Source organism: Tachysurus fulvidraco, chromosome 2 (genome assembly GCF_022655615.1).
Source record: "Tachysurus fulvidraco isolate hzauxx_2018 chromosome 2, HZAU_PFXX_2.0, whole genome shotgun sequence".
Taxonomy (NCBI): Eukaryota; Metazoa; Chordata; class Actinopteri; order Siluriformes; family Bagridae; genus Tachysurus; species Tachysurus fulvidraco.
Window position 1 is genome coordinate 19,214,582 of NC_062519.1, and position 24,173 is coordinate 19,238,754.

At 40.2% G+C, this 24,173-nt stretch overlaps 2 protein-coding genes and 1 long non-coding RNA gene across 7 annotated transcripts; 1 reads left to right on the forward strand and 2 right to left on the reverse strand.

Annotated features, from left to right (window-relative positions):
• Positions 1–336: 336 nt before the first annotated feature.
• Positions 337–5,401, reverse strand: LOC113658955 (heat shock factor protein 5-like). Of its 2 annotated transcripts, none has more exons than XM_047804338.1 (6): positions 5,257–5,401; positions 4,640–4,849; positions 1,321–1,563; positions 858–949; positions 577–702; positions 337–459 (listed from the first exon to the last, which is right to left on the reverse strand). In XM_047804338.1, the coding sequence occupies exons 1-6, from the start codon at positions 5,285–5,287 to the stop codon at positions 418–420; spliced, it is 744 nt and encodes a 247-aa protein (XP_047660294.1). In that variant the 5' UTR covers positions 5,288–5,401; the 3' UTR covers positions 337–417. The 2 variants fall into 2 exon arrangements, with proteins under 2 accessions (XP_047660294.1, XP_047660292.1); XM_047804336.1 differs by having other exon boundaries at positions 5,245–5,344.
• Positions 5,402–5,856: 455 nt separating this feature from the next.
• On the forward strand, positions 5,857–21,621 carry mcoln2 (mucolipin TRP cation channel 2). Of its 4 annotated transcripts, none has more exons than XM_027171471.2 (17): positions 5,857–6,000; positions 6,577–6,605; positions 7,369–7,584; positions 7,792–8,052; positions 12,241–12,400; positions 12,664–12,837; positions 15,651–15,804; positions 16,035–16,113; positions 16,237–16,333; positions 16,415–16,514; positions 17,415–17,527; positions 17,699–17,848; positions 17,936–18,037; positions 18,211–18,333; positions 18,619–18,825; positions 19,041–19,189; positions 20,673–21,621. In XM_027171471.2, the coding sequence occupies exons 4-17, from the start codon at positions 8,024–8,026 to the stop codon at positions 20,707–20,709; spliced, it is 1,674 nt and encodes a 557-aa protein (XP_027027272.2). In that variant the 5' UTR covers positions 5,857–6,000; positions 6,577–6,605; positions 7,369–7,584; positions 7,792–8,023; the 3' UTR covers positions 20,710–21,621. The 4 variants fall into 4 exon arrangements, with proteins under 4 accessions (XP_027027272.2, XP_027027274.2, XP_027027271.2 ...); XM_027171473.2 differs by having other exon boundaries at positions 7,792–8,025; XM_027171470.2 differs by lacking the exons at positions 5,857–6,000; positions 6,577–6,605; positions 7,369–7,584; positions 7,792–8,052 and adding an exon at positions 11,701–11,831.
• LOC113658956 lies at positions 8,610–11,607 on the reverse strand. The gene is made up of 3 exons (XR_003444519.2): positions 11,469–11,607; positions 11,236–11,288; positions 8,610–9,506 (listed from the first exon to the last, which is right to left on the reverse strand). It is a non-coding gene; the product is annotated as an uncharacterized LOC113658956 (long non-coding RNA).
• Positions 21,622–24,173: the final 2,552 nt, after the last annotated feature.

Consider the following 24,173-nt stretch of genomic DNA (forward strand, 5'->3'; position numbering starts at 1 on the left):
AGCACATTGAGGGTAACTGCCCCACGGGTATTCTGGTCACATCACGTGATGTCACGTGAGGTCACGTGAGGTCACGTGAAAATTAAGAATTTGCACAACATGGACATGTGACATATCAAAACACTCAGCACAATGAGAGGAAATACCTCATGGGTATTCCGACCACGTCACATGCTCATGTCCGCTCACCTCCAAAAGTATTGGCACCCTAGCAGTCCAGTAGCTTTCACAATCTTTCTGTCCACTCGCCTCCAAAATGCACCGGCCTTTGCGAATACTTGCACCGTCAAAGCCAACATCAAAGTTTGTCACGATGAACTTTACAAATCTAGTTGGTATTGTCATGTTTCATGTGTTTTTATTAAAGAAATGGTTTAGAAAAATACAAGAGATGGCTTTGATAATTAACTGTCTTTATTATAAGTTGACATTGGTAAGCAGAGTGAACAACGCAGCAGCCTGAATAAGGAGAAAACACACACACACACACACACACTATTAGCACAGGGGGTGGTAATGATGGAGGATCATCTAATCTGAAGTAACTGTATAATAATACTTTCTGTATAACCTGACCTGCATTTCGTATTCCACATCGAATACAGTATCCAGGTTCACGTGACTCTTCCTTGGATCTGGAGCATCAGCTGATTGCCACTTTGGATCCTGGACAGTGTGCAGGATTTGGCTAAATGAGTAGTCCTGGATAATAAGTGGTAAAATTCTGTGTTAAATCACACATTAAGGTTTTACCTGTACATTCCTACCAAACCTTATTGTAGATACACAGGCTAAAATAATTGCAGTTATAATTCCTTTTGATTAGTATGTAAACTAAAAAGTTTCTCAGCTCTCACAGGATAATAGCCACAAGGAGCGCCAGAGGCAGCTTCTTGTTGGGAGCAGGTCATGTTTGAATCCAAGGAGCCCGGGATACAGCAATGATTCTCTGCAACAAAACGAACACAAACGATCACATGTTACAAACATCTCACTAATACAGTATTCTGGAACAATATTACAATACAATGCAGCTCCTAGTGTCCATCTTCTGGACTTCTGGCAGGAGAAACATCAGGTTTTATAATAACTGATTTTACCCAATTTACCCCCCTCTAATGTACATCCTCCCCTTAGATGCCAGGAATAGGACATAGGTGTGAATGTGTGTGATGGGCTGCCATCTTAATCAGACCACCCAGTTTTATTTTGATAGGCTCTGGAGCCACCTTGAAACTGACCACGGTAAAGTAGTTACTAATAAAGAATAAATATATAAATGAAAGAATAAATTATAGTTTGTTCTGTACATCTACTTACCGACAACAGTAGAGTTCTCTGGTGAATTCAGCATCGGATCATGGGAAGGACTCGACTGCTTGGACACTTCTGGCCCGGCGGCAAGCTTGGACCTGTTGGAAGGCGTGAGTCGCTTTAGGTTGACCAGAAGCTCTGGGTTCACCTGTTTGAAGTCGGGGTTGTAAAAGTGCTGTATGAAGCTGACTTGCGTCAAAGAGATCTTATAGTCCGGGCACACTTTTCTGAAGCCGTACAGGTTTAGCTTGTTGGCTCCAACACTGGCGTTCCGTTTCCGCGTCTCCGTCGAGCTGAAACATCCACTCGGGGTTGTGCCAAAGGAAATCTCCATCCAATTCCTCGTGTGACATCGTCGCCTGTCAACTTGTCCACGTTCCGCATGGCACTTTGTAACACCAGATCGCTCAATAACAAAACATTTATCCTCAATGATGTCATTTCCTCCCACAATCTGGATCTGTTTTTCCTCACAGAAACTTGGCTTCCCCCAGGTAACGTCAGTGCCTTTTCGGAAATCCTCCCCTTTGGTTACCTTTACCTAAACACGCCGCGGCAAACGGGTAGGGGCGGGGGGATAGCCACCTTACATAGACAGTCCCTGAAGTGCCGCCAGTTGTCCACTAGAGGGTATTCCAGTTTTGAATCACAAGTATTTGTGCTTACACTACCCTGTCCGATCTTATGTGCAGTAATCTACCGGCCGCCCAAATTAAATAAATATTTTTTAATTGAGTTCTCAGAGTTTCTAACAGAGTTTCTAGCAAAGTTTGACAACATTCTAATCTGTGGTGACTTTAACATTCATGTTTGCTGCCCCTCTGATAAACCTGCTAATGAACTTAAGGCACTTTTAGACTCATTAGATCTGGCTCAGTCCATTTCCTGTCCCACCCATAGGTTAGGTCACACCCTTGACCTTATTATCTCTCGTGGGGTGATTGTGTCAACCTGTGAGGTCATGGATTTTCCCATCTCTGACCATTCTCTCATACGGTTTGACATTTGTGCTGTTCCACCTGCACCAACGTCTACTGCCCCCCATCGCCGTCGCATTATTACCTCATCTACAGTCGATGACTTTGCTGCTGCTTTCTCTGTTTCTGATCTCGCCTCTACTGCTGAATTGGCATCGTCTCTTTCCCCGGAACGTTTCCTCGCCTCCTTCCATACCACCTGCTCCCGGATTATGGACTCTGTTGCGCCCTACAAGGTTAAATCGACCAATGGTACATTGGACCCCTGGCTCAATGATACAACTCGGGCCCTCAGGCGCCGGTGTAGACAGGCTGAGCGAAAATGGAAGAAGGATAGGTTGCAGGTGTCTCTGGAGATGTTCAGAGACAGTCTTGCCACCTATCAGAGTGCACTGAAGGAAGCTAAAGGACAGTACCTTTCTGCTCTCATCAATAACAATAGCCACCGCCCTGGAATTTTATTCAGCACTATCAATTCTGTTATAAATCCGGTGTCTGTCGCATTGAATGACGTATCTGTAAACATATGCAACGCATTCAAGCAACATTTTTTGGACAAGGTTTTGTTTGTTAGGCAAACCATTACACAAGTCCCCACTGTTGCCATGTCCACTCGTGCGGCGCAATGTGTGCTAGAGAACTTTGATGCAGTTACTCTGGCGGACCTGAAAAAAGCTATCCACGAGTTGAAGCCTACCACCTGCCCCCTAGACGCTGTTCCTGCCAGGATTTTGAAGGAGACGGTCGACATCATAGGTCCCATCCTTGTCCCCTTCATAAACAGCTGTTTTAGGGTGGGTACTGTTCCCGCTGCTCTCAAACACGCTATTGTGAGACCACTGCTCAAGAAACCCAACCTTGATCCCTCCATATTCTCCAACTTCCGTCCTATATCTAACCTGTCATTTCTGTCTAAGTTGATGGAGAAGCTTGTTTCCGCACAGCTGCAGTCTCACCTACAACTGCACGGCATTGGTGATACTTTTCAGTCCGGTTTCAGGTCAAGACATAGCACTGAATCAGCGCTATTGAGGGTCCATAATGACATTCTTAGAGCCCTGGATGGGAAAAGCTCTGTGGTTTTGGTATTACTGGACCTAACCGCTGCATTTGACACCGTGGATCATGCCATCCTCATCTCTCGCCTTCAACATGTTGTTGGTCTGCAGGGTGCAGTGCTAAATTGGTTCTCATCATACCTCACTAACAGAACCTTTTCAGTAATGCTTAATGACTATTCTTCCTCGGTTGCTCCTCTATCATCTGGTGTGCCTCAAGGCTCTATTCTTGGTCCTACTCTGTTCTCACTCTACATGCTGCCACTTGGTCAACTCATCTCCAATCACAATGTTCAATTTCATTTCTATGCTGACGACCTCCAGATCTATCTTCCTGTGATTTTGAGTAATCTTTCTGCATTGGACCCTCTCCATAATTGCCTTCAGGATATCAAACAGTGGCTTTCCCAGAACTTCCTTCATCTGAATGAAGAAAAGACTGAGTACATCCTGTTTAGCCCAGATTCCTCCAGCAGTTCTCTTAGTTTTGGTTCTCTAACACCTCAGTTTGCTCCTACCGTGCGTAACCTGGGTGTTATTTTTGACAAGGGAATGCATTTCGATAAGCAAATCAGTGCAGTAGTGAAGGCGAGCTTTTACCAGTTAAGACTACTCAGCAAGGTAAAATCATTCTTGTCTCAAGCTGACCTTGAAAAAGCTATACATGCCTTCATCAGCACAAGGATTGACTACTGTAATGCTCTCTACACTGGACTTAATCAATCACTTCTCAATCGGCTTCAAATAGTACAAAATGCGGCAGCACGTCTTCTCTCCAACACCTCCAAACACTCACACATCACCCCTGTCCTCCACTCGCTTCACTGGCTTCCGGTGCGGTTTAGGGTGGAGTATAAGGTCCTTCTCTGTGTGTTCAAGGCCATCAATGGTCTGGCCCCAGCCTATCTCACAGAATTAATAAAGGTCTACCAACCAGCCAGATCTCTCCGCTCCTCTGGACATACCTCTCTGGTCATTCCCAAATACAATTATGAGAAGTTTGGAGGCCGGTCATTTGCCATCAAGGGACCAAAGCTGTGGAACGCACTTCCAGCACATTTACGATCCATCACTGTGCTGTTTTTAAATCGCAGTTGAAGACATATTTATTCATACAAGCTTTTAACGCATAGACCCGGTTTCAACTGCTATTTTATGGTTCATTGTGTTCTTATTGATTCTATTTATTTTGTTTTTATTGTTGTTTTACTGGAAAGCACCTTGTGCTCCTTTTGGCAGTTGTAAGGTGCTCTATAAATAAAATTTGATTGATTGATTGATTGATTAGCTGGCGAACAAAACTGATGAAATTTGCCGTTCTGAAGTACTTGTTCTTCTTCTTGTTGGCTGTAGATAGCACTTCAGCTTTGAAGGCCTCCGGACAGATCAGTATTCCTTCCCCAGTATCATCCCAGCAGATTGAACAGATCTGAGGATCAGTCACCAAATGCGACAGGTTGCTGGGAAAGTTTCTGTAGTTAATCCGGACTTCCATCGCAGCTAAATGATTTGTAACCAACAGACAGGAGCTCAGTGTTATTGAACTATAGATGTTTATCCATCTAGACAATTGGTAACTAGATTGTGACAGTTGATCTCTAGCGCTAACTAGTTAGCAGGGCGGCTATCAAACACATTCATCCATCTTCATTAACAAATGATTTGTTAAATATATAAATAAATAATAAAAAATAAACAAATATAAATATGAAATAAAAATAAATAAATTAAATAAATAAAAACTAAATAAATATTCAGAACTCAGTAAAATTGCCATCAACACACTAGTAACAGCTCTCCTGAGTTTTCTGGCTTCCTGAGTGGAAAATAAATAAAAACACAACAGAAACACGATGGGATTATTTCTGATATCTGAATATATCATATACAAACACCTGATATCTCACCTCCTTCTGTCGAAACTTTGTTTCCGCTCATGATCACAAGTTTAAACAGAAACTCTTAAGCACTCGGGACTTTACATTCAAATATAAACAAGTGGAGTCGCCGAATTTTAGAATATTGAATGTGCGTGCGCTTGGATCTGACCAATCAGAGTGAAATAAGAGACTGCGACAATAAGTGAACTCCTGCTGTGTAGTAAATTGTAGGTCAACAGAGTAAAGACGCGATTTGACAAGATTTTTTTTAGAGATTTAATTTTAAATTCGTTTTCATTTATTGTGCTTAAATACATACGTAGTTTCAAATGGAACTGCCCGAGTAATATTTACTTAGATGACAAAACACTAAGTAAATATTACTCGGGCAGTTCCATTTGAAACTACGTATGTATTTAAGCACAATAAATGAAAACGAATTTAAAATTAAATCTCTAAAAAAAATCTTGTCAAATCGCGTCAAATTTTTTTTTTTAAACTAAAATTCTCTCATTTCCAGCCCTCTACATCTGTGCGAATTTTAGTTTAAAAAAAAAAAAGGTAAACAGCCTGTAGGGGGCGCATGACACCTTGAAAAGAGAGAGTTACGTTCTGGTCAAAAGATCAGTAATAAAAGCCCCAGAACGCTGATGCATGATATCTGCGTTCTCTTCTCATTATTCACACTTACAATCTCGACATCTCTTTACTGAGGTCCTTAACACAGACGCAGAGGAAAATCTTCTTCAAGAATAAAGTGATTTTTACAAGGTAACTTATGAAATATTTGTTTATTGGTCAATTTAGTAACTATTACAGAAAAGCATAGTGTTTTTAATCTGTCTGCAGTCCCGGTGGTTAAAGAGTTAACGCGTTAACTGTTATAACGTTAGTTTAGATACACAAACGCCTTTATTAGCAAACGGCATTTGTGTCTAAAACTGTCTTGTATTTTACATACGAACAAGTTTATGGTCCAGTGAACTTTAAGATGAACTTTGCCGGACAAATGGCAATAAACGTGACGCTAATCCCCCATTAATTCACATCAACTACACTGCTTTGTTTTATTGAAAAAATCGGTAAGATTTGGTGCATATTAATGAAGTTAAACAGAGATTATAGTCCCCATTGGACCTGTACAATATTCTAGTACTGTACTGTATGTGTTCAGGCAGCTTTAACTCTGTCAGATAGATGAATCCCAACATTTATTGTTCATACAGACATGAATGCAGTTGTTCCGAAATTAATTAAATGCTCAAATGTATACATGTATTATTGTTTATTCAAATTTTTAAAAAAAATCTATTTCTGAAATTAACATTTCTAACATATGTTCCACAGATTGCACTCACCATTCAAGCTCATGTACGGTAAGTGCAGTAGTGCAGTATTACACAGATTTCTATAGATATACATACATATGTACTGTATACAGTACACACACACATATATACAACCACACACACACATATATATACAACCACACACACACACACACACATTTGTTAAACTGCTATAACCATAACAAATAACCCTGCATAGATCACCTTACCCTTAGCCATATTCTCAGTTCCCATTCACCTATACACTTATACATGGCAGGTCTCTGTTTGTTTGACTTGAGTGAACTGGAGTTGTGTCCTATTCTACTGTATATGGTACTTTGTTATACTGTATTTACAGCAAAGACTATAAAATACATCAGGATGTAGTAAAAGTGGCTGGCTCAAGTCACCTTACCCTCAGCTAGATTCTCAGTTCTCATTCACCTATACACACTCTCTCTCTCTCTCTCTCTCTCTCTCTCTCTCTCTCTCTCTCTCTCTCTCTCTCTCTCTCTCTCTCTCCTCTTACTCTCTTTCTTTGTCTCTCTCACTCTCTCTCTCTCCTCTTACTCTCTCTTTGTCTCTCTCACTCCCTCTCTCCTCTTACTCTCTCTCTCACTCCCTCTCTCCTCTTACTCTCTCTCTCTCTCTCTCTCTCTCTCTCTCTCCTCTTACTCTCTGTCTCTCTCTCTCTCTCTGCTCTTACTCTTTCTCTCTCCTCTTACTCTCTCTCTCTCTCTCTCTCTCTCTCTCACACACACTCTCTCCTCTTACTCTCTCTCTCTGTCTCTCTCTCTCTCTCTACAAGCTGTATTAGTGGATTTTTTCTGGGACAATTTAAATTGGGTTCCACGTGTGCTGTTTTTGCCAAGAGAAGAAGGTGGCCAAGGTCTCATTCACCTACAAAACTGGGCAGCAGCCTTTCGCCTGCAATTTCTGCAGATACTTCTGGATGGACCTGCAGAATCCAACTGGAGAGCTGCAGCATGCTCCATTTTAAACAGCACAGAAGGACTGAACCTGAGTAAGTCACTCTTTCTGATGGATCCCTGTAAAGTTAACACTGAAATTGCCAGCGTTCTACAGAAATCTGTTTATGGTGTGGAGTTTGTTCAGCAGGCAGAGGATGGAGGCTGCATGTTCCCTCTACTGGCTGCTAGAGGACCCTCTAGTCCACGGGGCTCGATTGGACTTAACATCTACTAATCATAGGTTCTTCTGAACTTTGCAGGACCAAACCTGGCAGAGGTGGACAGCAAAGCAGCACTCCTGGGAATCAGGTCAGCTCGACTAACCACACAGCTGCTAGAGAAGTGGAAATCCTCTCTCACTACTGAGGAGCTAAGCATGGTGAAAGACTTGTTTGAAGATGGAAAACCTTTAGTTTCCGAAGACCCTTTTCCGACTATGCATTTGACCCCTAAGCTAGACAAGGTTATAGGTGCCATTCTGGATCCTGCAAAATGTACGTTGGACTTCCTATCAAGCTCAAGTAAGACTTTTTAGAAAGCTTGTGTAAAAGTGTTCAACAAGAAGTGGTTAAACAGTAGAACTGACTCACCTTGGTGTGGTAGTGAGTGATACTGTTAAACCTGAGTGGAGAGTGTTGTATAAGCCACCGTTATCGAAAAGGCTAGGAGACATTCAGTGGAGGATTATACATGGGATTATTGCAGTTAATGCTTTTGTTTCTGTCTTAAATCCTGAAGTGAACCCATAATGTCCATTTTGTCTTGAAAGGGAAACTGTTTATCATGCTTTTATGAAATGTCACAGACTAGAACCTGTCTTTAAGTTACTGAAGGAGTTATTTTGCCGGTTTGACGAACCTTTTTCTTTGCAGATTTTTATCTTTGGAAACCGGTACGTGCAGAGAAAACGACACGTGTGTCAATTGTTGAATTTCTTACTAGGCCAAGCAAAATTAGCCATCTACGTTACAAGAAAAAACAAAATGGAACAAAGAGCTGGACATGATGCACAGGCAGTGTTTGTACGCACTGTTAAGGCTAGAATTGCGGTTGATTACCAGTTTTACAAACTGACGGGTCCTGTCCTTTGTTTTTTTTTCTTTTTCTTTATATATATATATATATATATATCAAATGGCTTACAAAATTTAATATAGGGTTATGTTAGGGTTAGGGTTAGTTTTTGGTTTTATCAACATTCAGAGACAGGTTGTTGGCTCTAAACCAGGTAGTTAGCTGTTGCACCTCCTTCCTCTATGCTGACTCGTCGTTCTTGTTGATGAGACCCACCACGGTCGTACATTATGGTTCAATCTGCGCATTGTGTCAGCAGAGTGAACAGCAGTGGACTGAGCATGCAGCTCTGGGGGGCTTCAGTGTTCAATGTGGTGGTGGTGTTGGAGATGCTGTTCCCGATTAGGACTGACTGACGTCTCCCAGTCAGGAAGTCCTGGATCCAGTTGCAGAGGGAGGTGTTCAGTCCCAGCAGGCTCAGCTACCCAATCAGGTGCTGAGGGATTTGATCATGTAAATCGGTGTAAATGCTGTAGGATGGCATGACAGATTAATTCAGAATTGATATGACAATGTACAGATGAGCAATGATCATGTCGCAGACATGACAGTAAATTGCATCGTCCGTTATTATTTTTTACCAATTACTTAAGTTATTTCATCATTTGAGCATTTTAAACCATCCCTTATAAAGAGAATTTCAGTAGCTAGCTTGCTAATTACTTCAACCCCAATGTTCAGTTCTAGCATTAAAATAATAATCATCGTAGCCACACTGTTAAAGTTCGATCCCTTATTTTAGTTCAGAAGAAAGAGCGAGCGTGTTAGTACAACGTGATCATGTTTAACAAATATGTGTGTGTATGTGTGAATAAAGAGTGCTCGCTACATTGAAGACATTCAGCAATAAGCTGAGCTGCAGGAAGCAGACAGTGTGCGGTCTCAGACACTAGAAGAAGCACTGTGAAGGAAAAACACAAAAATACATCAGTTAATTGCAGGATAAATTGCCCTTATCTAACTAAGGTCGCTGCTCCCCATCAAACTCTCTCCTCTTCCCTTGGATGGTGAAGATTTTATGCCACCGCTCTGATTGGCTGTCACTCTTGGCACAATCTGGCCTCAGCTGTCCTCACTATATACAGCATACAGTCCACAACATGGGCAGCAGTTGTGTGAGGAGAGTAGATGTTGCATGTAGGCAGTAGTGCAGGCCCTGCCATCACAGCATCCCCACCCAGGTCCAGTCTCAATGGTGCTGGGCCAACATGGCATGCTTGCAGAACACAGTTTTTGTGCATTCCTATATGATGCTGGACCCGATACAAGAAGTTCTGAAATAAACTGAACTATGTGATTAGTCACTAGGGTGCCATGCTATCCACCTAGGCATTAGTTCAGATCCTTAGTTGAACACCTTTTTGCTTCTCTTTCCAAAGTATGTTTTCTAGGAGCTATGCCCGTCAAAGTTCTGGAATAGAGCAGGCCCCAGTCCTGTTTCTAAGTCAGTGTGCACAAGGAAGTGGAGTCTGAAGCCACGTTTTTTGCAGGACTAGCGAGCTGATGAGTGTCTATGAGTTTCAGAGAAAGGACTTTATCCCTTTCATTCTGAGACAAACAGACCCACCAAGGTTGGGTGGTTACCTATGTTCTTCATTGAACTAGTGTTTCTGCATCATGTAATGACAACATATTTCTTATCTTAGCTATATTTCTGAGATGAAAGAAGGTGACCCTTGTGGTGTTATTTATGTGAGTTTCAAATGAGAGACCGGTATCAATAATCACACCGAGGTCTTTTACTGCTGCACATGATATAATAGAAATTCCATCCAGAGTTACTCTGTAATCAGAGAGCTTACTTATGGCTGCCTGTGGACCTGGTAATAGCACTTCTGTCTTGTCAGAGTTAAGCAGAAGAGTAAGCCTCCACTGTCTCATGTCCTTCACACAATCTTCAATCTTTATTAAGCTCGGATTCCAGTGTTCCATTTGTGCAGTTTAGTATTATGCTCAAACAATCAGGAATAAATTATACATTCTTTATATCATGGTATCATGGTGGCTCAACTGGTTAAGGCTCTGGGTTGTTGATCAGGGTTCAAGCCCCAGCACAGCCAAGCTGCCACTGTTGGGACCTTGAGCAAGGCCCTCAACCCTCCCTGCTCCAGGGGTGCTGTATCATAGCTGCCCCTGCACTCTGACCCCAACCTCCTCAGATGGGATATGTGAAGAAAAGCATCCCATTGTGCTGTAACGTATACGTGGTGATAAAGGCTTCTATGCCCCGTTATAATATATTCTCTATTCTATTCTCATAATGAAGGGCTTCTTTTTGACATTCTCTTTGAAAACATAATGTTGCCTATTCTATTGTTTATATAGGTATACATTCATTGTTGAAGATATAGATGTAGATTTATTGTTTTCTTACACATATGTGAGGTGAAAGCAACATTTACAACAAAGGTGAAGCCAGATGGCTGCATTAGGCCAATGGGCTGGACTTTGAACACAAAATGTTCTAGACCTACAACTAAGCAGATTTTAGGGTCACTGTAGTTTCTGTAAACTTCTTCATTTGTAAAAATCATATTGTTCTGGAGTTTATTGAAGGTCTGGCAAATGTATGCAAAACATGATTGCTTGAAGTGGATGGTGAAGTTTTCATACTTGAAAAGAGAAAGTACCTGAGTTCACCTTCATTCCTACGATCAGAACTCCTATTTCTTTGGCCACCCATCTAGAAGAGCGATAAAAGCTCAAGAATTTTTCCACATAAAATGAGTTACTAATATAATAAACCAGAAGCCAAACATGCTTTACATATCTAATGATATTTATTTTTATATCTACTGAGAACTATATTAATATAAAACATTTTCAATTGAAGGTAAATAACACTTAAGTAACATTAACTCACCAAAAAGCCCTTATCTAGAGTAACTCACAGATGTGCTTTTGAAGTCTTTATCAATGAATACATCAATACTGGTTCACTAGTAGGTCACGGACGAAGAATACCACGGGTCTAAAGCTCTGTTATGAACAAAAATCCAAGAAGAGCAAACAGAATTTTTTATAAACAAGTGCTAGATTAATCATTTATTCAGTACTCTGAATAGGCACCGCCTACTCGAGGAGCTGCTGAGTTCATGATTGGTCAACACCTTTGTGTGTTAAAGTGCATTGGTTTAGGGATGATGGTCAGTCACTCTGCAGTCTTATCAGTTGTATTAGCATGGAGCATGGAGCTGTTTGCCATGTCAAATGTCGACCCTATAGGGTAAGTCGTTAAGAAGCAGTTCTATCCTTTTGCTAAGATTTTGTATGCTTTTTTTTTGTATTTATGCAAAACCTTGGACTTTTACACTGAAAATGCCCTTTAAAAGAATGGTGTAATCCTCTTTTGCAGTTTAAACACAAATTTGGCATTAATCTTTTCTTGCGTTATGGACTAGTCACCTTCTTCATTTTAAGAACTGTCATGTCACAAGAAAAATGTATCATGTTCAGCAGATTTTTGTTCTGTGAAATGAGAACTGCTGTGCTGGACACTTTAGGTGCAATGCAGGATTGCATGTGTTAGTTTGATAAATTCACTGATTCCCTGAACTCTATATTCATGTGTCAGATGCATTAATAAAAGCACCACATTAATTACATTTCTAACAATTACTGTCTGTCTCTTTCAGTAACCCCATGTCCATGAGCCTTGACCAGACAATGGAAGAAAGCCTAAGAGATGACTTGAGATATTACTTCATGAGTCCCTGTGAGAAATACAGAGCAAGGCGACAACTACCATGGAAGCTGACAGTACAGATTTTAAAAATAGTCATGATTACAACTCAGGTATGAAGATAATTAATGGAATTATTTAGACCTCTTTAAGATGCCTCATTACTCATTCTGTAGTACCAGTAAAATGAGAATAGATGTATTAATTGGAAAACCATCAAACTGCTACTTGTCTAGTTGACAGACACAGAATACAATTTCTTTGTGCTCTCAAAATATGCAGTAAGCTGAGCAACATCTGAGAATTCGATTATCCTCAAGGATGTTTGAAATGTCAGAAGGAAGAATTATATATGATGTCTCTCTCTCTTTTGAAGCTCATCCTGTTTGGGCTTAACAACCAGCTCGTAGTGGCCTACAAAGAAGAGAACTTAATGGCCTTCAAGAATTTGTTCCTAAAGAGCTACAGTGGTGTGGATGAGGATGACTATAGTCTAGCTGTCTATACTAAACAGAGTGTCTTCGATCATCTATACTTCATCATAGATCAGGTTTGTCTTTGTTTTCTAACATTCTGGTGCCTCATTTTCTACTTTCATTTTTAGTTTGAAATTTCGTTTTTTTTTTTTTGTTGTTTACTTCAGATTCCCACCCAATATGTTACTGAGTAGTTACAAACTGCATGATGTGATGGCTAACACATGGTAAGGTATGAGCAGATCTGTTGTCGCATCTTATCGAAACACTGCTCGATCAACATCACACGGCGGTACACTCGGTGGAAAGTGCTTCCTGTTCTATATACACTAGACCAGGGGTCAGCAAAACGAGGCTCCGGAGCCGCAGGTGGCTCTTTCATCCCTCTGCTGCGGATCCCTGTACATTTGGAAAATAAATATTTAATTTAAATTTATTTTATTTTAGTTTGTTAGTTTTTATATACCAAAATTATGATGCTCTTGTAACATTAAAATAAACCATGTTTAATTTGTTTGTCGCTCAAAATAAGAGTCATAACTGCCGACTTGCGAAATCCAACACAGAAGCAGACGCATTTTTGGTTTGCTGCAGCCTGCAAGTTAAAATGTTGATGTCATGAATACGCAGACGACTCAATTAGACACAACATTTTATTTGAAAGTAACCTTCGACCCAGCGTCTTTTTTCTTAAAGTTAGTTCAAACTGTTCAAAATATTTTGGTTTGCCTGCAAAAATAACATTTTGTTTACTCGGTAGCAGGTCATTGATTTCATAAACGCAACACACTACAGTTTTTTCTAAACTTTACATAAAGATAAAAAACGATATATGCAGTGTTATTTTCATTTTAGATGTCAAAAGGGTTTTGTGGCTCCCTGAGTTTTTTTTCTGTGGGAAACGGTTCCAAATGGCTCTGAGTGTTTAAGGTTGCAGAGCCCTCCACTAGGTGTTTAAAACAATGCTTATATGTGACAACTGTAACTGTTCACTGCTCCAAATTGTCTATACTTGTATGATTTGGTTTAGACAGGAATGTTTGACTGAACCTTAACACCAACAATATTTAACAGAGCATGCTGTAACATTAGGTGAACTTCAGCATGACCAGTCAGGACCAGATGCTCTGTTTACACTTTGTTTTTTTGTCAAAATAAATTTAAAAATGAAGATTAAGATGAACAGCCACCTACTTCTGTGGCCTAAGTCTCTCAGATTTACTTCAGTTTGGGGGTTTGTTATATTCTAGTAAGATCAGAAATGATCATTCATGAAACTAAATTAATATTTATTGTGTGACTTTGAGTTTGTTAGGTAGAAATTATATTCATGCATTTCCTCTTTCTGTCATGTTGACACGTGCTTCGTATTTGTGGCCTTATAGCTCACGTCCACATCACATGAAAGTAAAAGCCTCCCTCTTGCACTACTCTAGAATCACTGTATTACATTTTCCAGATTTTTCGTGGGTATCTTTGAGGTTCTCTGGTTTCCTCCCACCAGTAGGTGGTTTAGTTATGATCATTTCACAGTCCTGCAATGTACTTCCCCTTGAGACGTCCTGTCCAAGGTGTATTCCTGCCTCATACTGTCTTGTGTTTAGAGCCAACATGACCCAGACTGAAGCATTTACAGCGTTACATTTTTTCATTTTGTCTCACAGCAGTGGCATTGGCAGTGACTGTCGGTGGACCTGGGATTTAAACTAACAACCTTCCAATTGCTAATCCAACACCTTAACCACTAGGCTACTACATCCCACATCAGTAAACATCAGGATGAATAAATGAATGCTGTTGTAACAAACTTTATTTCATGTTTTATTTTTGATAAAAAATTTTGATTAGTTGAAAACCTAACATGAATGTGTGACCATACACATGTAGGGTCTGAAAAAAACAGGAAATAATTTATTGTTTACAGAATGTTTAATTTACAGAATATGATCTGATGATTGAGCTGTAGATGTGGGATGCATTTGTAGAAGACTTAAAGTTAGAGAAACAATAAAATAAAAACATTTCAACTGCGGTTCGTGATCGGCACATATCTTGTATTATTAATGGCCTTATTTAAGCGGGGAAGTCTTATTATTGAGGGGGAAGTCGTGGCCTAATGGTTAGAGAGTTTGACTCCTAACCCTAAGGTTGTGGGTTCGAGTCTCGGGCTGGCAATACCACGACTGAGGTGCCCTTGAACAAGGCACTGAACCCCCCAACTGCTCCCCGGGCGCACAGCATAAATGGCTGCCCACTGCTCCGGGTGTGTATTCACTGCTGTGTGTGTGTGTTCACTGTGTGTGTGTGTTCACGGTGTGTGTGTGTGTGTTCACTGCTGTGTGTGTGTGGGTGTTCACTGCTGTGTGTGTGTGTGTGTGTGTGTGTGTGTGTGTGTGTGTGCGTGTGTGTGCGTGTGTGTGTGCGTGTGTGTGTGCGTGTGTGTGTGCGTGTGTGTGTGCGTGTGTGTGTGCGTGTGTGTGTGCGTGTGTGTGTGCGTGTGTGTGCGCGTGTGTGTGCGCGTGTGTGTGCGCGTGTGTGTGCGTGTGTGTGCGCGTGTGTGTGCGCGTGTGTGTGCGCGTGTGTGTGCGCGTGTGTGTGCGTGTGTGTGTGCGTGTGTGTGTGTGTGTGTGTGTGTGTTCACTGCTGTGTGTGTGTGTGCACTTTGGATGGGTTAAATGCAGAGAACGAATTCTGAGTCTGGGTCACCGTACTTAGCCGTACGTCCCCTCACAGTAAAGAGGGAAGGTACTAGAAGAGGTGATGTCCAATCTTCCCAGCACACTTTGTGTCCTTGCTGTTGTAATTATCCCACTTTGAGTGACTTCACAATGGAAACTGCAGAGCCGTTGTGTCTAAGTAAATTCAGTGTGTGTTATCTGTCTTGCAGTACTCTCAGTTAGACGAGCTGTCTGTGGGCTCGGTCAGCTATGCCGAGGAGGATGGAAAGATCTGTCCTTTGGTCATCTGTAAAGAGCACTACAAAAGGGGCAGCGCGAAGCATTCGGAAAAAACCTATGATATAAACGCCCAAACAGAGTCAGGTTATTACTGCTTTTCATTTTATTATATGTATTTCTTGGGGTCATGAGTTCTTTTTAAAAATCCTTTTTTGAGGTAAAAGTAATACTCAAAGTAATACTAAATAGGAAAAAATATGAACACCCCAGCACTAATGGGGTCACTATAAATACAATTATAAATCAGTTATAGATACATGATAGATAATCGCATGTATTTTGGCATTTCACATCTTTTAATACGTACATTTCAGTTTGCCTAACTTTGGATCCAAAATCTGCTGAAACATGGAGAATAACCAATGCCTCTTTTTTTGAGATTGACTTTTACAGGTGTGCAAATCTGAACATTGTTCTTTTTTCTTTCTTTGTCATTAAATCTCAACCTGCTTAAACCACACACACACACACATATATATATATATATACATACATATATATTTTTTTTCCAAACAGACTTGTCAATATAGAAATCTCATTCCGGGTAAAAGGAATCAACCTACAAACCGTCCTTTCACACGAGTTGCCTGATTGTTACACTTTTGCAGTTTCGGTAAGATGTCGTGTAGCAAAATTTGCATATTTGCAAATGAATGAGTCTTGGATGGAGCGCTGATCATCTCATTTCCCCCAGATTACATTTGACAATCAGTGCCATAGTGGAAAAGTGAAAATGACCCTTGATATTGATGCTGTAAGCAGTGCATGCAAAAACTGGAACATTTCAGGACATGGTATGGGAAGAAATATTACTACACAATAAATGGGAATTCTGTTTTAATTGAAACACCTGAGTCATTTGTAGTGGTTCTTATCCTGGGAAAACCTGGGTTTTGATGTTTTAATCATTTTTAAGTTCAGCGACTGTTCTAAAATTATAATAAATATTAAAGGTGGGGTTCACGATGTTTGAAAAATGCTTCAGAAAACTGAGTCGGGCGACTAAAAAAACAAACGTGTAGCCAATGAACAGAAAGGGGTGTGTCTTGTCAATATGGGGTGGAGAGAGTGTTCAGTGCGCATGTGAGACATTAGCATAAAGGGGTGTGTCTTGTCAATATGGGGCGGAGAGAGTGTTCAGTGCGCATGTGAGACATTAACAGAAAGTGATTGACACATTGACATGGCGGATACCTGCCGTTACATCTGCCTCGGGTTCTAGGTGTTGAACATCGTCTTCCGCGTGAAACGGAGCTAAACCTTTCACGCTACAACACACAGTACTACATAAACACATCTGTATTACCATAGTATTACTCATTGTGATCATTTATTGATAAAAATCTCCCCTCGGCCAGCTGCCCCAGCAGGTTCCGCCATAATAGTCGCCTGGGTTACGTATGTATGTGTGGGGTGGAGCTATCAATACAGGGGTGACACCCATTTGGGTTAGGGGCGTGTTTGTTTTGGTGAGTTTAAATGTCAACATTGGCTTTCACACATCATGCACCGCACCTTTAACTGATGCGATTGTTAAAATAAAAAAAATAGATTTTGTATACTCTTGTATACTCAATATAATGAAATTTCTATTCAGTTAGATAGGAGACTGAAATACACTTGTTTAGCTATTTATGGAAAACATATCTGTTGGAAGAAATAATTTTTGTTTAATCTGTGCTTATCTTTTTCAGCTCAGAAGAACACTCACTATCTTCTAATCTTTGATGCTGTTGTTATCCTTGTGTGTCTGATCTCTTCTGTGCTTTGCATTCGCTCTATTTTTCTTGCAATTAGATTACTTCAGGTAAACCGCTATCCATGAAGAATTAGACACGTTTAAACATTGATGTCCCCCTCAACCATCACCACCAACCTAGAATTCATTTCTTTTTTTTTTTATTAAACTCGGCTTTGTACCCTTTCAAAGGTGTCATATCTTTGCATGATCTTTTATGATTCTTTCTCTTTTTTACAGAGATTTTCCAAGTTCTGTGTCTGGAAGTATAACCATAAAGTATGTGAGGCAGATCAACGAGAATTTTTAAATGGCTGGTATATCTTGGTAATAATCAGTGATGTCATGGCAATCATAGGGTCAATACTGAAGATGGAAATTCAGGCAAAGGTGATTATAAAATATTAATTAATAAGGAATTAATTTTTATTTACTTTTATAGTATTCACTGTTATTCCCTCTTCTTTTCCCTCACAGAGCCTAACAAGCTATGATGTGTGTAGCATCTTTTTAGGAACATCAACACTCATGGTCTGGGTTGGTGTCATTAGATATTTAGGTTATTTCCAGAAGTATAATGTGAGTATATCTTCTTGTATTTAGTGTAGAAATGAGACCCCTTTAGCCAACACTGTGTCTTATATTAGCATCAGCATTATTTAGAGCTACATACAGTATATGTACATATATCTTACAACAGACATTGACGTTATTTATAATGACTTATAATGAGCTCATCTCCACTGGTGCAGGTTCTTATCCTTACTATGCAGGCAGCTCTACCCAACGTTCTCCGCTTCTGCTGCTGTGCTGGGATGATTTATCTGGGCTACACTTTCTGTGGGTGGATCGTTTTAGGGCCCTACCATGAAAAGGTAAAAAAATTGCATAGTGTGTTGGTTAGAAGGTTAACGTACAGTATAAAGAGCACAGGACCTCTAAATGTTTCGACTGTGTGTACTGTGCTTGAAGTTGCAGTCCTATGTGTACCTCAGTCTTTTGACCATAAGGTGGCAGCATTTGCACTTTGATTGTGAAAACTTATTGTTGCCTAGTTTCTGCACTAGATGTATAAAAATGACTTGTTTTCTTAATTCTATGCGAGTAGTTATTCATGTAATCTTCTGTATGTCTGCATGGATTTGTGCCACTCGGGACAGTTTGAGGGTCTGAGTCGTGTGGCCGAATGCCTCTTCTCCCTGGTGAACGGGGACGACATGTTCCCGACGTTCGCCGAGTTCCAGCAGAAGAACACTGTGGTGTGGCTTTTCAGCAGGGTCTACCTTTATTCTTTCATTTCTCTTTTCATCTACATGGTGCTTAGCCTTTTCATAGCTCTCATCACGGACGCTTATGAGAGCATTAAGGTACGACGCTCCCGAGCAACGAGGCCTAATCACAGGAACGTGTAATGCAAAGAACGTTAGAGCAAAGTCAAATAGATTTTCAGAAGCAGATGTTGCATCTTTTCCATGTTTAAAAACTGGAATATTTCACTTTGTTGTCTTGTTGTGTAACGTGACCGCTTGCAACATATGGCTACCCTCATATTAACAAGCTTCTCCTTTCCCTTGTGGCTTAGCGCTACCAGAAAAACGGGTTTCCCATGACAGAGCTGCAGCTGTTTCTGAGTGTGAAGAAGGAGTTCCCAGAGGGGGAGGATGTAGAGAATGGAGAGAAACGCAGCCCCAATAGCTTCTCCTCCTACACTATGCTGTGTGGCTGCAGAAGGTACACAGTCTCAGGCTTTTCCCCAGCCAGGCTAAACCACAGTGGAATAAGAAATTAAATTAGTGGTGTGATGGATAGGTTGACGCGCCCAACTATGTGCTGATTACAGAGGCATGTAAAGCAAGTCAGGGAAAAAAATCTGGAGGAGACTTCTCCTTGACTGTGGGCAGCACTTGTGATAAGCAAGCTTGCGTTGTGACATCGCATTTTCTCTGATCGGTGTTTTTCAGACTTTTCAGTCAATGTCTCTTATCAGTGTTTTGATTCTAAATTCTTGGATACATTAAATCTTACTTCACATGTTGGAAAGCAGTGATGTAACAAGTTCAGTGCTTCAGCAGTTTTTATCTGATCTCTATTTCACGTAGAACATGTCCGTCACGTACACAATGCCTCGTTTTTAGAGACCATTTTCATGAGCATACATGAAGCCTGAGAATAAAAAAATAAAATAAAATACAAAAAGAAGAGTGCTCAGTGTTTATTTGCTTTGTCTGTAGGGAGTGTCACAGAAATCCTGCCCATAATCTGATGCTTTATATAAACCACAGATAAGAGCCACTTATCCACTTATGTAGTTAGACGTGACAAGCTATCAAGACCCTGAGAAGATTGCAGAAGAGATGACAAAGTGGGTTTTACATCTAATTTGGGTTTTGTGCAGAAATGTATCACTGGTCATTAGATTATAGAAAAAAGTGATGCATTATGGCCGTGCTAATCTCTGAGAAACCTTGTTTAGCCAGTCAGAAGATGATTGATTGATTTTTTGTGTGTGTGCTTTGCTCATCAGTTTAATGGCGGCTTCCCAGTTACAGTTGTTAGACATTTTTGCCAAGAAAATATTAGGGATAAAACTTGTAGGGATAAAATGTTGTAATTTCAACTCTTAGGAAATAAAAGTTATCTGTCTATAATATCAACTACTTGCTAAATCAGTTAGCATGAATTCCCTATAAAAAGCCTTAATCAGCGATTTCTCAAATGTATTTGTGGTATCAGTCCATCATCAGTCTTTTCAGATGTTTAGGTTATGATCCAGATCCAGATGATGTTTTTGTTCATTTTTTTAAGTTGTTATAAAATAAGTTGTAATGGTAATGCCAGTGGTCATTTCTTTTAATGATTAGGAATTTCCTTAACATTGCTTTACATTTTTCATTGCATGCAGGTTTTCTAGCAAGAAAGATGACAGAGAGAACTATATAAAGAATATTAATATTAAAACATGAAATGTGATTGACCAATTACATAAAAATGGTATTTTAGCAAATAGAAAGACAATAAATACAGTAAATTCCAACAAACCAAATCTAATATTATTAAATCTATTCCTAGATATTTTTACTCATTTTAAGTTTTAAATGTTTTTATTTTAACAAATAATTTTGCTTCATGCTAGAAATAAATGTTAAACATCACAGAGAGGTAACAAGTGATAAATCCATGTATATGTTTCTATTTGTTTGTTGTCTGTTTGCAGAGTTTCCACAGATGATTGTTCAGTTCTCATCAGCTGATCTCGTGATAAAGAACGGCAGAGATGGGGGACTCGAATCATATGACTTGACTCGAGTCAGATTTAAGTTGCAAATTTGGACTTGAGATTTTCTTGACAATTTTTTTTTAAAAAACCTGACTTGACTTTGACTTGACATTCATGACTTGAGACTTGACTCGGACTTGAGTTAAATGACTCAGAGATGGAGGACTCGACTTGACTCGAGTCAGACTTAAGTCGCAAATTTGAGACTTGAGACTTGCTTGACAAATATTTAAAAAAAGACTCGACTTTGACTTGACATTCATGACTTGAGACTTACTTGTGACTTGCACATGTGTGACTTACTCCCACCTCTGAAGACCGGTTCCCTGAACTGAGGCAAGGCTGTCTTCAGTGGAATATCGGTGATTGCCGGACTTTCAAAATGCCTCCATTATAATGTGTAGACTGTATATCATCTACCCCATCGTTTACATGGGTATTAGGAACGGAAACATAACCCTCATTAACCGAAGGAAGACGGACTGGAATATAATTAAGGCTGAAGAGTAAAAAGATTTGCTGGGAAATGAATCTTAATGAGCAAGCACAATGTTATCACTGCCATATGTTACAAATACAGGAAAAGAGGAAAACTATTTTCCATTTACTTGTTAACAGAAGTTAGAAGTTCTGGTCAATTTCAAGGAAATGGCTTCAATGCATGTTCTGCTTCATTAACTATTAATCCAGCTTTTAGTTATTGTTAAAAATGATTTAGCAATTCAGCAAACTGTAAGAGAAATAAGACTCTGGATTTTTAATATGAAATCACCGGCTCTCGCTTTTATTTATCTGTTTATGTAGATGGGAACATATTCATGTGAGTCTGCTCTCACTTCTTGTTCTTACTGTAACTCACTCAATAAAAAGAAATTGAGAAATCAAAGGCAATGATGCACTTGCATAAGACTCCATTTAAATTTTTAGCCACCATTATAAGTAACTTGTGAACATGTAATTATATAAATGCTTTGCAATTGAATTTAAAAATAATTAGTTTTGCTCTTTGCTGCTCTACATCATTGCACCTAAATCTCACAAACAAACACGTGTGATATCAGCTGGTAGCTTTGGAGTAAAAAACATTTTCACTTCCTTCTAGATTAAAAACCAGGTGCTTTTTCAGTGCAAGGTTTCACTTCATATTAGCATTACCTTTATAGCATTACAGAACCTGTGGTACAATAACTGTTGAGGTTGGAGGAAAGGAAATGGGCATCATTCTAGACCAGGAAGCAACCAGAACCTGACAAACAGAAAGTTTGAAGTCAGTCAAAACAACCTGTTACCTGTTTGTTGTGTACATTTGGACCAGTTCTCTGTTTTGGATTACTTCGGACTCCAAGATTAATGTTTATTGGACTAGCTTTTTTCATGGCCTATCTACATATAGATGATTATAGTGATTTCTGGGAGACTCATGGAGAATACATTCAGCAGGTTCTGCAGTGCCTCCATCCAGCAGGCTTGACTTGTCAATCCAGACAAGTGTGCTGTTGCCAAAACACAGACCGAGTACCAGGGTTTTGTAAAAAGAAATGGGATAATGAGGTGGACCATTTACATTTAAATTCTCTCACTCACTCATTTTCTACCGCTTATCCGAACTTCTCGGGTCACGGGGAGCCTGTGCCTATCTCAGGCGTCATCGGGCATCGAGGCAGGATACACCCTCGACGGAGTGCCAACCCATCACAGGGCACACACACACTCATTCACTCACACACTCACACACTATGGACAATTTTCCAGAGATGCCAATCAACCTACCATGCATGTCTTTGGACCGGGGGAGGAAACCGGAGTACCCGGAGGAAACCCCCGAGGCACAGGGAGAACATCATTTAAATTCTTTCTGCCTTAAATGTTTGCAAAATTCTGTTTTCGGTGTGAAGATCTGGGATTGCAGACTTTTCTGTATTTTAAAGCTATGGAAGAAAAACTACTAATGTAGTCTACTATTGTACTGAAACGACCTATTCAGGGCTCCATGGAAAAACAACCAGTACACTTCTTCATAAACCAAAAGCCAGGGACTTTCCCTGTGGGTTTATGACCTTCCATTTCTTTTATTTGTTTATTTATTTAGTTAACATATTCATTTTGAATATAAAAATATAAACAGGGGGCACGGTGGCTTAGTGGTTATCATGTTCGCCTCACACCTCCAGGGTTGGGGGTTCAATTCCCACCTCCGCCTTGTGTGTGTGGAGTTTGCATGTTCTCCCCGTGCCTCGGGGGTTTCCTCCAGGTACTCCGGTTTCCTCCCCCGGTCCAAAGACATGCATGGTAGGTTGATTGGCATCTCTGGAAAATTGTCCGTAGTGTGTGAGTGTGTGAGTGAATGAGAGTGTGTGTGTGCCCTCTGATGGGTTGGCACTCCGTCCAGGGTGTATCCTGCCTCTATGCCCGATGACACCTGAGATAGGCACAGGCTCCCCGTGACCCGAGAAGTTCGGATAAGCGGTAGAAGATGAATGAATGAATGAATGAATGAATGAAAATATAAGTCCTGTGTAGTCAGCTACAAAGCTCAGTTAATATGTGGTTGACTAATTTACTTGAAGGTTGAATTAATTGGTTTGATTCATGATTGCAGAAAGCCAAATTAGCATAATCAGTCAAAAGTCAGAGGAAACCCACATTGGCACAATGACAAACAAGCCTGGAGCTGAGAAAATGCAACACTACCCTCTGCACCACGGTGCAGCCCAGGTAAATGTGTACAGAAATAAAGTGAGAAAAATAGTGTGTCACCATATCTGCTTTTAAGATAATAAAGTACAACAATAATTATAATTGTGATGAAGAATTGTTGTGAACCTTCCTTGAAGAGTACGTAGAGGATGATTAGAGCAGTATAACTGGATGGTTCATGCTAACGGCTTCACTTCTCTCCCATTGATTTATTATTGCACCCAGTGGTCAAAGTGAGAATTGAAACAAGTTCTAATGCTGGTCAATGCTTGTTTTTCTAGCATTCAGTTAAATAAAAAAAAATTGATTCCATGACCTATACAACATAAATTTTATAGCAGATAATCGGAAAAAGGGCTCTTTTTAATGCCCTATTCTTTGGGCTAGATGGACTTTTGTGTTGTTTGGATTTTCCCAGTGGACTGATCCATTTTCCTCTGCTTGGCCTTATCTGTCATCTCTCTCTCTCTCTCTCTCTCTCTCTCTCTCTCTCTCTCTCTCTCTCTCTCTCTCTCTCTCTCTCTCTCCCCTCCAGCACAGCTCAAGGAATCACGATCACTGGCTACTTAGCTGTGTCTGTCTTTGCAGATGTACGTGCTTTCTAACTATATTTTCTCTTAGCAGTGTTTTAGACTGATGGTACAGTATATAGTCTGTGAACTCGTGATCCACTATTGATACAGCATCATCATTTTTCTCTTGATTGATAGAGACCTCTTTCACTCTGGAGATCATTTCCCA